The sequence below is a fragment of the Triticum urartu genome, chromosome 5 (genome assembly GCF_003073215.2).
Source record: "Triticum urartu cultivar G1812 chromosome 5, Tu2.1, whole genome shotgun sequence".
NCBI classification, from domain to species: Eukaryota; Viridiplantae; Streptophyta; class Magnoliopsida; order Poales; family Poaceae; genus Triticum; species Triticum urartu.
The window spans coordinates 415,040,811-415,055,524 of NC_053026.1; the positions used below are offsets into that span (position 1 = coordinate 415,040,811).

A 14,714-nucleotide genomic window follows, 5' to 3' on the forward strand; every position below is an offset into this window, starting at 1 on the left:
TCGAGGCCTCCGATTTTAGATGTTAGACTTAGGTGAGAGGTCTGGGTATTTGGTCCAGCTTGCACCCCTTCATCATATGGATAGGAGTAGCGGCAGGTGATGCCAAGATGACGGATTCAGGCAGATTGTCGTACTACTTTGTAAGGTCCTCAATAATAATCAATAAAATGACCGCATGTATCTTGCAGATGCAGAGGTCGAGGGTCATCCTTCTTTTCTAAAGAATATATATAAGGTTTCGTAAAGTTTGACCAATTTTATAAAAAAAATACCAGCATTCACAATATGAAATCAATATTAGTAGATGTGTCATGACTTAAATTTTCGTATTGTAGTATAACTTTAGCATAGTAGATATTAATGTTTTTTTATAAAAACATGATTAAATTTTGTTAAGTTTGATTTTAGACAATTTTTATATTCAGAATAAAAAAGACCGGCGGAAGTAGTATGTAATGAACAAAAGTGCGACGATAAACAAATGCAGTCCATGGCGTTCCCAGGACTAGGGGTGCGTGGCCGTTGCGACGTGGGAGCTGCGTGTGGAGCGTGTTGGGTCAAATTAAGTTGCTGACCATACCGATGGTCTGGGTCTGCCCCTCAACATCAAGGACCACCCCAAGATTGCCAAATCGCCGGGGTTCGCCGTTGAAATATTCAGCTCACGGCACTACGTATACTGTTCATACCGCTGGAGTTTTCTGCAGCAGCGATTAATCTGCTGATGAGAATTCAAGGCCGTTTACGCGCTAAATCAAAGTCAGCGGGTAACGAGCCAGAGATAAGCTCGACTTTCTTTTTCAAGGGAACAAGCTCAAGGTCGAACGACGGGGTATTAATGGTCACAGATAGAGGATTTCAGAGCAGGGAGTGTGTGGAGGAGAAGGAAGCTATATATCCTATCACGCGGTGGGTTGGACATGGGATTTTCTAGTCCTGCCTCCCGGTCGTGTGGACGAACAGTCAAACTTTAGTCGTGAGGCTAAAGAGAAGACCAATTTTTTTGCTCATCCGTTCCCAAATAAATGGGGTATGAACTATGAACTGAGTCAAAAAAACCTTTTTGAGTTTGAGTCAAATAAATATGAAGATAAGCAATAGCAACATATCCACCATTAGATATATTTTCATAATGTATTCATTTTAAATTATAATTGTTGATACTTTCTTCTATTTATTTGGTCAAACTTACAAACAGTTGAATTTTAAATTGCATTCATTCGTCGTCTATTTAGGGACAGGGTGAGTGTATGTTAATTAAGACGCATAGGAGTCATTGCAGCCACGCAGGATCAGGTCTGACATACAAGTCGGCCGTGAATCCCACAACTCTGATGCAAAGGAACGACCACCGGCAGCCGCTGCCAGTGCTGCAAACTCTATCTCCTACACTAGAAAAGAGGAAGAAACAAGGGTCTGACGATAAGGGTATTTTAATCATATAACATGGTCAATGGGTTTTGGCCCGAAGATAATGATGGAACAAAGCATACCATCATAGTACGCGTCTAACGCAATGATGGCATTTTTTTAGCATTTTGAAATATTAGAGGCAAAACTGAATAGTATGGTAAAACCCCTTATGTATAAAGCTTCTCAATATTCTATGAACATTGGTTCCAGTTTGATCAGACTACTAATCTGAAGAGCCGCAGAGATACTGATGGATATACAGCAGCAAGAAAATAGCTTGGACATGTTTAGCATAAACCAACTTAAAAGATAGGAGAAGAATGTGGATTCAAACATGTTTGGGACACGGTAATTTTCTCCAACTTAACAAAATGAACTATTTTTGATACTCAGCTACAATTTCCAACTGCCTGGTGGCCAGCTAGAGAATACAGTGTACTCTGCATCGCATCGCAGCATTGATTACAAGTGCAAGTAAAACTTATCTGAGCGTACAATGCACTGGTTAGTACAGGAGTACAATTACCTATCCATGGCAACAAAACAACGTTACACTAAATCAGGTTATGCGAGCGCAGCCTCATTACAGAATACCTACTTCCCTGAGGCAAAACAGTCTCAAGTTACATTTTGACAGCATCACCTGAAAGAGGAATAGAAGAGGCCCTACAGGTGAAGTTTTTTCAAACTTTCACCGGGAGATATCATTTTACATGAAGGGGGAAACAGATAGCAATGGGGCGATTGTAAGGAAGAGACCATCATCCCCTTCTAGCATCACAAGCTAAGACTTGTCCAAGGCAGAAGAACATCGCTTGGTCATATGGATGCTCGCAAGGCATTTCTTAACCATGAATCAGATAGTTCTGGTTTTCATGAAACTGGATGATCGCTGTGAGCATCTGCTGATTCGCCGGATGATTGGTCCATATTCTCCGACCCGTGCTCTGTCGCAGTTGTTGGTAACATGGTCACAAACTCTGCTATCAACTTTGAGATTTCCTCATATGCATCCACCTGAAATTGCAAAATAAGGGAAAAACCAGCCATAATCTCAGCTTGCTTCTTTGCTATATAATACAGTAGTACGTTGCAAACCAAAGGCTAATTAAAAATACCACCACGATGACGGCAAGATGACCTTAGTTAAGCTCTTTAGCTATAAGGGGAGACTAGAGACAGTCATATATCAGTTATAGCTTATAAGGGGAGCTCTTTAGTTGGTTGGTTTCCTATAAAATACAGGAATGAGATTGGGGTTACTAACTCGTTTCTCAAAATGCCAACTGAAAACATGATAACAATGCTAGTAGAAACAGTTCAGGCCGGTATATTAGCATGTTACAGAGTGTGCATTGTGCTATACTACCAAATGGATATCATCCTATACCATTTAGCAGTTTGATCGACATCATCTCATTCTGAAATCTCTAGAAGTCTCACTTTGAGCAAGTACGTACTAATTTGGTTCAGTTCTAACTCAACTCTTTGAAACAATGATGCAGAGAAATAGTGATCTACATAGAGGCAGAGGACCAATCATGATTATGTCTGTATCTCAATATCAATCAACTAAGCTAACACAAAAAAGACAATCGGTCCATCCATGACTACAACGCATACTCCCCAAAAATGAAATTGGTAAACATGGGTAGACACTGACAAACAGACTGACCTGAGGCCATCGACCGCCGTAATGGTAGATGAATTTGGCGTCCGGCAACGCCTTGGTCACCTTCTTCCCCTCATCGATCCACATATCCGACCAAGAACCCGACCACAGAACCATCATCGGCAGCCTCTTCACCTCCTCTGAAGAGCTCCTCCACTCTCTCAGGTCAAAACTATGGTTCATGGCCTTCCAGGCCTCAAACACTGCATCCCTCTTCCCCTGCCCCCGCACCGCCGCCCTGTGCGCGTCGGCCTCCTCTGCATCCATCCCCCGAGCGCAGGACAGACGCACCAGCCCCTTGAACAATGCCGGCACCCGCAGCACCAGCCTTCCCAGCGCCGGCACGCCGAGAACGGCCGCCGGGAAGGCCGGCAAGGTGGTGGTGGCGTCGATCAGAGTGACGCTCTGCACGGCCGCCGGGTTGGCCGACACGAAGGCGGCGCCGGCGGCGAGGGCGGAGTCGTGGAGCACGAGGTGGACAGGCGCGAGGCCGAGCGCGTCCACGGCACGGGCCACGGCCGCGGCCGCCTCGCTGGCCGCGTAGAAGGAGCGGGACGGCTCGGGGGCCGTCTCCTGGAACGGGACCTCGCCGGTCTCGACGAGGTGCTCGAACGCGTGGAAGATGCCGCGGTCCATGATCTCCCGGAGCGGGTTCGTGCGGGCGGGAGGGGCGGCCGGAGGCGGCGAGAGGCCCTGGCCAGGGAGGTCGACGGCCGCGGCGACGAGGCCCCGGGACGAGAGGGAGGAGAGGAGGCGGCGGAAGGAAAAGGATCCGGCGGCGAGGCCCGGGAGGACGAGCACGGGGTGGTGGTGTGCGGCGGAGTGGGCGGCGGGGCGGGAGGTGGAAGCAAAGAGGTCCGGGCCTGGGTGGAGCTTGAGGAGGCGGCCGTCGGAGAGGTGGCGGCGGAGGAGAGGCGGGAGGGGAGGGGGGTGGTGGGGGGAGAGGAGGTGAGGGAGGAGGAGCGCGAGGAGGGAGACCGCGGCGGTGAGGTAGAACCAGAAGGGGAGGGCGGAGACGACGGAGAGCGGCCTCGGCGGCCGGGCCGGCGGCGGCGGCGCTTCTCGGCCGGGCCCCGCGGCGGCGGGATCGCCTGTCATTGCTGGCTGGAGTGAGGAGTGGGGAGTTTTTTTTTTTTGAGAGGGAGGAGTGGGGAGTTGGGGACGGGGAGTGGGGAAAGCTGTTGGGTTTGCTTGGGAAAGCAGGGTTTTGTCCCCTGCTTTTGGGTGCGCGCGATGATGTCGCCGGTTTGCCATCCAAGCCAGGATAGCAGGCACTTCACATGGACAGCAAAGCAACTTTGCTCGTACTAGATGGATGCCAATCGGCGACGCTTTGCTATTTTCTGGACAACCTAGTTTTTGTACTATATATGAGGAGAAGAAATTAAATGTGTTGGGGGAGGTTAAATCTCGTCTTATTTTGCATGATGTTTATGCTCATTTTGTTGCTGTTGGTTGAAACTATCCTCAAAGTTCACTATAAGTTAAGGGAGTTGTGTTGTGCCTATTTGACATGTTAATGTACAACACCATCAATGTAATATCAGAGCAAGGTTTATTTGTGTTTTGCTAAAAAAAAATATGGTGAAAGATGAAACTGAATACAAGCTGAAAGGTATCTTCGAATGGTGCAGATTATTAGATCTCAAAGGGCAAGATGGAGTGCTACGTTTCAAAAGTACTAGAAGCCCGTGTTCACCACTATGATGTCGTAGGGCATTAGTTAAGATCAGTGAAAAGCACTTCATCGCCAAGTTTCACCACTAATTCCTTGCGGATCTTGTTACTCTCGGGTGTTTGAGCACCCTAAACGGTTGAGGTCACCGCGAAGCCATATTCCATTGTGGTGAAGCTTCGGGGTGTCGTTGGGAGCCTCCAATTAAGTTGTGGAGATAGCCCCAACCTTGTTTGTAAAGATTCGGTCGCCGCCTTCAAGGGAACCAATAGTGGAATCACGGCATCTCGCATTGTGTGAGGGCGTGAGGAGAATACGGTGGCCCTAGTGGCTTCTTGGGGAGCACTCTGCCTCCATACCGCTCCAACGGAGACGTACTTCCTCTCAAAGGGAAGGTACTTCGGTAACACATCCTCGTCTCCACCGGCTCTACTCTTGGTTATCTCTTACCTTTACTTGTGCAAGCTTACCTTGTGTTATATCCCTTGTTTGCTTGTGTGCTTGTTGTTGTTGCATCATATAGGTTGCTCACCTAGTTGCATATCTAGACAATTTATTTTGATGCTAACTTTAATTTGGTAAAGAAAAGCTAAAAATTGCTAGTTGCCTATTCATCCCCCCCTCTAGTCAACCATATTGATCCTTTCAGCAACCAAGAAAATTAAAAATCCACTTTCTTTACTATGAGTTACGCTTAAAGTTAAAGTGAGGCCTTGCTGCTACTAAGCTCATTGTCGGACAACCGGGAGACCTTTAGCGCCATATTTTGCAATTCAGCGCCTAATGGAGTTTTCACTTGGAAATCATGAGATAAACTAGATTATCTCATGAATGTAACAAGGATACAAAATAAAGATTCTAGAAAGTTAGCTGAAGCTAGTTATTCCTCACATTAATAAGTGTTAGTCACTCAATCCAGGGGAGAAGCAAGAGCAGGTTTTCAAGTAAAGGAGCAGAAAGAGGCAGTAGCAAATTACGAGGAAAGTATGTTGATAATGAGTGTGATCAATGTCATGAAAAAGGACACATCAAGTGGCAATGTAAAAAGTGGAAGAAAGACAAAAAGAAAAACCATAGAGTGATAGCGAAACCATGGGAACTAAATCACTTCTGTAGTTGAGGACATCAAGCTTGTTATGCATAAAAAAAATAAGGTCATGTGCTATTGAGTGGATCGTTATAGTCTCTAATGAAGTTGTGAACCTTGTGGATGGTGAAGATACTAAATGGTTATTAAACAACGGTAACCATTGACATGTCAAGATGAAGAATGGCCATAAGGGCCATATGTAGATGAACTTTGCCATTGGAAAAAGGGTTTTTGCTTCGAGCTTTTAGTTGTCGGTCGTTCTAGCTTTGAAAGAGAAGTTGTCATGACTCAATGTGGCTCGACGGCTCATTCCAAGCATTTTGGACAACGTCCAAGAAGCCGGGCATCTTGATCAATAAATTTTCAAACTTGAAGAATCTAGGTTTCCTTGGCCCCTTGTTGCACGCTTGTGAGGAGGAGGGGGCAATGGATCTTCATTGCAAAGAAGATGCCAAGCTTGCTAATGGTTGGATTAACCCTTTCATTAGACCAAGTGAAGCAGTAGTATTGTAGGTGGATTTCCTTGAGCTCGTAGTAGTGTGAGGTGGATCTAAATCTATTGAGGCGGCTACAATTGATGTTGTAACTATGTAGGATGAGGAATTGACTAGAGGAGGGGTGAGTAGGATATTTGTAATTTTCTCCGAGATAGTAAATCTATCAACACAACACAAATAGAATAAAATGACTAAGGCAATTCTAAGCAGAGGAATAACAAAGGAAGGGATTGACTAGATGAAAAACAAAAAGGCACTACAACGAGATATCTATCATAACAAAAGCTAGAAGGATAATTAGGTAGCAGTAGATGTAAAATATGAGAACATAGAGACACATCACATTATGTACAATGAGATGGAAAACAAACACAAACATGATTGCGGCACAAATGTAAATGTTCTTCTATCTCAAAGGACTGAACACAGATAAACAACACAACAGGGATAACCCAACAAACTGTACATACCAAAAGTAATACAGAAAGAGAAAGAACCAGTGTTGCTCGATGGCGACAAGCTATTTGTTTGACCTGTTTACACTTATGCCAAAGTGCAACGTCTGGTTGGAGTGACGTGTGATTGAACACAGGAGCAAAACTCTCTCCATCTTATTCTCCTTGACTGTAAGTTCCTCGACCTCCAGTCAATTACTCGGGTAGATTCCTCAAGGCAATCTCCAAACCTTCATAGACAAAGTCCTTGGCACACCACTATAACTCTCAGTTGCTCAGCCTGATACCTAACTGTCTAGTGAGTGTGCAACTCACAAGAGCATTAGGCACAAGCTAAATCTAAACTTAGTTCTCTACAACTGTTCAATCACTTCACTTTGGGGTCTGGTTTTTTCTCTGGGCGAAATATCTCAACAAAGGGGTTACTCAGACAAACTCTTGTCAATTCAAATGGAGAAGCCAACCAGTGAAGGTTGGGATGGGGTGCTATTTATAGCCGTAGCAATGACAAGGGTAAAATGACCAATAGGGGCCCACGCCACACAATGGTCAACCAACACGTGTCCAATGGGGGGATTTCAACTCACGTGACAACTTTACTTGAGAAACAAGTTGACTCGACTGCCCATGATTTTCTCTTGCAGCCCAGAAAACACATCGTCTCTGACTCCGAGTAAAAAACATAACACACTAAGAGACTTCTCTTGAGTTCACTGGGAGATTGGTTAATGATTGAACATTCAACAAAGACCTAAATATCGACTATCTTGAACCTTCCTTAATAGTACAGTTGCCTTATGACTCAAAAGAAAGTAATGAATTTACGAAAAGGACTACGTTAATTGTTCCTCGAACAACACACTAAAGTAATTGCTCACACAATAATTTTTAGGGGCCGTCTCCGTCATGCAATCTTCTCAATAGCAAACTCCTTGTAACGCCCCAAGACCGATGTGCCAGGTGTCCTCCAGTTATTCATTGTTGTTGCGTTGTCATTGCTTGTGTGTCATGCATTGCATATCATGTCATCATGTGCATTTCATTTGCATACATGTTCGTCCCATGCATCCGAGCATTTTCCCCGTTGTTCGTTTTGCAATCCAGCGCTCCTATGTCACCCGGTGTCCCTTTCTACCTCTTTTCATGTGCGGGCGTTAAACGTTTTTGGATTGGACTGAGACTTGTCATGCGGCTTTGGTTTACTACCAGTAGACCGCCTGTCAAGTTTCGCGCCATTTGGACTTCGTTTGATACTCCAACGGTTAACGGATGCTTTTCGAAGGTTGAGGTAGATGATTTCCGAAGGTTTCTTGGTTATGTGTTGAAGGATGGATACAGCTGGATGTAGGATTTGTTAGTTTTGGGTGAGATATTATGCTTCCCCTGTATCCCCAACACCTGATTGCATAACCGGAAAATTTTGGGAGTTTATAAGTGGGAATTCAAGTAGCTCTTATGATATCTTTCTGACAGATGTACGATATGAAATTGGGGCTTGACGTCTAGTGGTCCGCCTATCCACGGTTGGTTTTACAGTGGTCTCGTTGTGTCTTAAAGAGTCCTTGGCTATGCCGACTCGGGGACGCTTCGTATGTCATGTGCACTGCCTTGTACATGATGGTGCTGTACGATCGAGCCCGTGTAGGCCCCACCACGAAAACTTCGGACGAAATCTCTATCATATGTTTGTTCCGGCTTATTCCGCAAGCCAATCCTTTGTTTTGTTTTGAGTTGTGGTATTCGAGTTGCTTCAATGTCAAGTGTTGATTCCATACCTTCCCCAAATGGTGTTCTCATACTCCGATGTGAATACCAATCCTTCATGATAATCGAGATTGCCATGTCAATCCTTTTCACCGGTGTGTTTCTCTTCTAGTAGATCCGATCACTTCAACATTCGCAACATCAATTATCAGTTCTTCTCAACGGTGTTTGCTTCATCCGTTCCAAGTTGTCTTTGTTTTCCCACCCACCCACCCTTTTTCTTCGAGGACCCAGATTTCTTTTCCAACTATCCATTTTATCGATGGAAGTCTCTCCATTCTTTTCCTTCATGTTCCTACACGGTGGTTCTCTTGAAGATGCTCTACTCGTTCGTCATTCTTCATTCTTTTCTTCTCCGGTGGAATCAAGTCAAGATTTCAGTGTTGATCATATTCTTTTTCCGTATTTCAAATGCTTTTCTTATGCCGGTGCACCTCATAATCATTCCCCGCTTGATATTCATTTGTTCCGGAGTGCTCAAGATATCTCGAAGATTCGTGTTTCCACTCTGCTTTCGTTCCATTCAATCGGTGCTTTCTCTCTTTTAAATCGTTCTACGGTGTATCTTTTGAGTGGGCCCTAACCCACAGGTCTTTTCCCAGGATCTTACCTGACTCTTCTTATTCTCCCGGAGTTTTTCTCAAATCTTCTAAAGTGTGACGTAAGTATGAATTATCATCAGTCAAATGCCTTTCTCCAAGATCTTTCAAAATTCTTTCATCAGTGGCTCAACCTCTTTGCTTTTGATTCTTCCGGAGTGTCTCAACAATTCATGGTGCTGTTTCTCGTCGTCATTCTCAGATTTTGAAGACCGAAGAAGAGTTTTTCCTCCATATCTTATCCGTTCTCTTGAAGATTCGTCATTCTAGCTTGTTGCCTTCCTCTCATAACTGTTTTCGATTGTGAGAATTCTTTTCACCCATCCGGAGCAATTCAAGAGTCTTCTCAGTTTGATTATCCGGAGTCCGTAAATTCAGGTTTATTCGTTCCAGCTTTCAGCTCTCATACTCAAAATCTTACCGGTGCGTCATTCAACTACGCTCTCTAATCAGCTCGTAATCTCTTCGTTCTCATGGATCTAAATTCTCTCAAACATCTTCGTTCATTTGCTAATTCTTACCGGTGATTCACCCCTTTACTTCGTTCATTTCCAATTCTTACGGTGGCTATTCAGGATTTTTCTTCCTTGCTATAACATCTAGTTATTCGTTGTCAATCCTAACGGTGGTTCGTGCAAGAGTTCTCGTCATTCGTTATCGTATATATTCATTCGTTCTTCCCAATCCTACCGGTAACTTGTTGAAGACGTTCTCAAGTTATGCTATATCTATCTTAATCCTTTCTATGAGAATAAGTAGTGTGCCAAATCCATTGTTTATCATCAATTTAATTGATGAAGGACAAGCATAATGTAATTCTTATTCTTGTTTCATCCCAGGATTTTTCTTCCTTGGTATAACATCTAGTTATTCGTTGTCAATCCTAACGGTGGTTCGTGCAAGAGTTCTCGTCATTCGTTATCGTATATATTCATTCGTTCTTCCCAATCCTACCGGTAACTTGTTGAAGACGTTCTCAAGTTATGCTATATCTATCTTAATCCTTTCTACGAGAATAAGTAGTGTGCCAAATCCATTGTTTATCATCAATTTAATTGATGAAGGACAAGCATAATGTAATTCTTATTCTTGTTTCATCCTAATGATTAATTCTTTATTTCGGAGGCCCTTATTTCTTTCTTCCGTATCATTGGAGGTGGTATTATGTCATTCTTGATAATTTGAGTTCATGTTTCATGATTCACAACGTTGTTAAGAATGAGGTATTTTAAATCCATCAATATCTTCATTGGAATTATCTTGGGTTATATTTCACCTAAAACTTTCCCTAAGGATTGTTGCTAATTATGGTGCTTATAAATGATCCAAGTTCTCACATTTATCCTCCCGGTGGAATAAGTTTTCTCGTCTCCTTGTTCTTATCAAATCCAATTCTTTTTCCCGTGAGTGGCAGGTTGTCACCTCATAATTTGAGATGTATTCCATAAGACCATATGACAACTTATTATTTTCGTTGTTGGTTTTCCAACAACTCCGTTCTAGCATTTGTTGTAAGCGTGCTCCCTCAAGATCTTGTTTCTCGTAGTTCATTTCCATTCCATTCTTACTTTTGTTCCGGAGGCTTTGTGATGTTGCTCTCTTCAACCCATCTTTTCGTTTTTCAGGATCGTGTTCTTTTCCTGGTTTATCCATTTAACCGGAGTGTTGTGCGCCTTTGCCCAACCTTTTTCATTTTATCAAGTCTTGCATCCCTTCTCAACCGGAGTGCTTGTTCGAATTTGTTCTTCCTTGTTCCTCTGTCTTAACGGAGTGCTTTCAACTTTGTTCTTCTCCCTGGCTTTCTTTCTTTCTTTCATTTTGCTCAACCTTTTCAAGGTTCTTTGGTTTCACTCGTTTGTCAAAGAAGTACCTCTTCTCTTTATCTTCTGTTTTTCCCTCCGGTGCCATTCTAGATCTCGGGACGAGATCCTCTCGTAGTGGTGGAGTGTTGTAACGCCCCGAGACGATGTGCCAGGTGTCGTCCAGTTATTCGCTGTTGTTGCGTTGTCATTGCTTGCGTGTCATGCATTGCATATCATGTCATCATGTGCATTTCATTGGCATACATGTTCGTCCCATGCATCCGAGCATTTCCCCCGTTGTTCGTTTTGCAATCCGGCGCTCCTATGTCACCCGGTGTCCCTTTCTACCTCTTTTCATGTGCGGGTTTTAAACGTTTTTTGATTGGACCGAGACTTGTCATGCGGCCTTGGTTTACTACCGGTAGACCGCCTGTCAAGTTTCGCGCCATTTGGACTTCGTTTGATACTCCAACGGTTAACCGAGGGACCGAAAAGGCCTCGTGTGTGTTGCAGCCCAACACCCCTCCAATTTGGCCCAAAACCCACCTAAACCTCCTCCATCATCTCGGTCGTTCGATCACGATCGCGTGGCCGAAAACCGCACCTCATTTGGACTCTCCTACCTCCCTCTACCTATAAATATGTGGCCTCCCCCGAAATTCGCGGACGAAACCCTAGCCTCCTTCTTCCTCCGCGCGCCGGACAACGTCCGCCGGCGTCGGACGTGTCCGGCTTGTCCCGCCGCCGCCACGTGTCCTCCTCCCATTGGTTCGGAATCCCCCTCTCACCGCGCGGCCGTGGAGCCCGGAGCCGGCCCCCGCGGCCCAGCGCGCCGCCGCCCGAGGCCCGAGGCCGCGCCGCCCGCGCTCTTCCTCACCGCGACGGCCGCCGTCGTCGTCCGCCTTCCGTCGCCACCGCGCCGGCTCGCCACGCCGGTCCGCCATCCTCCACCGCCGTCCCGCGCCTCCACGCCTCCCTGCCGGGCGCCGCCGCCGCCATGCGCCGCCATCGCCGTCGCCGAGCCCCCCCGGCGAGCTCCTTCCTCTCCCTCACTGCTCCCGCCACCTCCCTCGTCTCCGGCAACCCAACTCCAGCGAACTGCTACAGTAACGGCGAGAGCCAGATCTGGATCTGAGAATCTCCACGGTTGACTTTTTCCCTACTAACCCTAGAATTTTTGCAATCTTCATCATTTTGTATCTCTGCATCCATAACTCCGATTTGCGCGTGTAGCATATCAAAATGTTTGTCTCGACGAGTACATCATTTCATCTCATTGAATCATTTTCATTTGAGCTCATATTGATGCCCGAAATGCTGTTGGAAGAGGGCTATGTGGTGAATTTGTCAGATCTGTTTCAGCAAATAGCTATTTCTCATTTTTGCCATGTTTAATGTGTGCATGATTTGATACTGAGCTCTACATGTCTTTTGTTATATGCCATGCCATCTTTAGAGGGGTGTATGCCATGTATTTTTATGACATTTGTGGTGACTAGCACAAGCATGCAAAGTAGCATAATCGGTAATGCTGATTTCAGGGACTTGGAATTTCACTAAGTCCTTGTTCTATTTTTGTCGTTATGCCATATGTTCATGTTGTTTCCTAGTGATCCGTGCCTCATTTGAGGATGATCAGTAAGGATGTTTTGTTAACATTATGGTGCTCTATCCATCCATGTCTTTGTTTGCATTTATGGAGCACTCTAGCTTGAGTAAATGGAGCTCTACTTTTGCTATAAAATGTTCCTGGCAGATTGTTAACTTGTTTAGCGATTTTGCCGAGGATGTTGCTATTGATCCGTGCATGCTATGTTGTAGTTCTTGCCATGTCTAGCTTCTATGCCATGTCTTCTTGATGGGTGTATGCTTAGTTTGTCATGCCATGCTCTGTAGTGTGTGCATCGAGCTCGTAAACATGCCTACTCATTAACTGATTTGCATGCTCCAGTTTTTCACTAAGTCTGAGATATGTTTATGTTTTTGCTATGTTCACATGCTTGCAATTGTATTCTCTGATCCCTTTTGGCTCAAGGTCACTAAGGGACTTTTGTTAAGTGCTTTTAATAGCTTCATGCCATGCCTTGCTTTGCCATGTTAAGTTCCTGTAGCATGTAGTTTTCATGCTCTAAACATTGCTTTCTGATGATAAATTCCAGACTTGTGTTAATTTCACTAAGTCTGAAATCTGTTATCGTTTGCACTTTTCCCATGCTTGTTTGAACCTGTTATTGAGTGAATTAGCCGTAGCACAGTGTACATCTTTTGTTAAGCTTCTTGAATGGATCCCTCCCATGTTTGAGTGCTGTAGCATATTTATCTTGATGCATTTAGATGGCTACTTGCTGTTTATCACAGACTGGTGCCATATTTATTTTGCTTGCCATTTTCAAACTGTGCATCCGATTCCGGTGATCTTTATATCGTTTTCAACCGAAATAACCTCATCTTTCCAGTGGCACTCTTGGATTTCCAAGATGAGGCAAGGTTCAATCATTCCTTTGCAAATCATGCATATGCATCACATACCGCATCCCGCATATCATACCATGTTCATGTGTTGGTTGTTTACTATGTTGTGTGCTTCTTTCCGGTGTTGCTTCTTCGGGTTGGTTCCGGTAACGTCGCGTTTGTGAGGACCCGTTCGACTATGTCCGTTTGTCTTCTTCATGGACTCGTTCTTCTTCCTTGCGGGATTTCAGGCAAGATGACCATACCCTCGAAATCACTTCTATCTTTGCTTGCTAGTTGCTCGCTCTTTTGCTATGCCTATGCTGCGATACCTACCACTTGCTTATCATGCCTCCCATATTGTTAAACCAAGCCTCTAATCCACCTTGTCCTAGCAAACCGTTGTTTGGCTATGTTACTGCTTTGCTCAGCCCCTCTTATAACATTGTTAGTTGCAGGTGAAGATTGGAGCTTGTTCCATGTTGGAACATGGATATTTTGTTGGGATATCACAATATCTCTTATTTAATTAATGCATCTATATATTTGGTAAAGGGTGGAAGGCTCGGCCTTATGCCTGGTGTTTTGTTCCACTCTTGCCGCCCTAGTTTCCGTCATATCGGTGTTATGTTCCCGGATTTTGCGTTCCTTACGCGGTTGGGTTATAATGGGAACCCCTTGACAGTTCGCTTTGAATAAAACTCCTCCAGCAAGGCCCAACCTTGGTTTTACCACTCGCCACCTAGCCTTTTTCCCTTGGGATTCGCGCATCCCGAGGGTCATCTTTAGTTTTAAACCCCTGGGCCAGTGCTTGTCTAAGTGTTGGTCCAACCCAGAGCACCGTGCGGGGCCGTCCCTTGGCAACTTGGGTTACGTTGGCTCCCGTACGCTTAGCTTATCCGGTGTGCCCTGAGAACGAGATATGTGCAGCTCCTATCGGGATGTCGGTGCATCGGATGGTCTTGCTGGACTTGTTTTACCATTGTCGAGGATGTCTTGTAACTGGGATTCCGAGTCTGATCGGGTCTTCTCGCTAGAAGGAATATCCTTCGTTGACCGTGAGAGCTTGTGATGGGCTAAGTTGGGACACCCCTGCAGGGTTTGAACTTTTGAAAGCCGTGCCCGCGGTTATGGGCAGATGAGAATTTGTTAATGTCTGGTTGTAGAAAACTTGAAGTTGACCTTAATTAAAATACATCAACCGCGTGTTTAACCGTGATGGTCTCTTTCTGGCGGAGTCCGGGAAGTGAACACGGTGTTGGAGTTATGCTTGACGTAGGTTGTTTTAGGATCACT

At 45.0% G+C, this 14,714-nt stretch overlaps 1 protein-coding gene across 1 annotated transcript; it reads right to left on the reverse strand.

Annotated features, from left to right (window-relative positions):
* Positions 1-1,765: 1,765 nt before the first annotated feature.
* Positions 1,766-4,339, reverse strand: LOC125507074 (protein AUXIN RESPONSE 4). Its single transcript, XM_048671762.1, has 2 exons — positions 3,089-4,339; positions 1,766-2,430 (listed from the first exon to the last, which is right to left on the reverse strand). The coding sequence occupies exons 1-2, from the start codon at positions 4,337-4,339 to the stop codon at positions 2,287-2,289; spliced, it is 1,395 nt and encodes a 464-aa protein (XP_048527719.1). The 3' UTR covers positions 1,766-2,286.
* Positions 4,340-14,714: the final 10,375 nt, after the last annotated feature.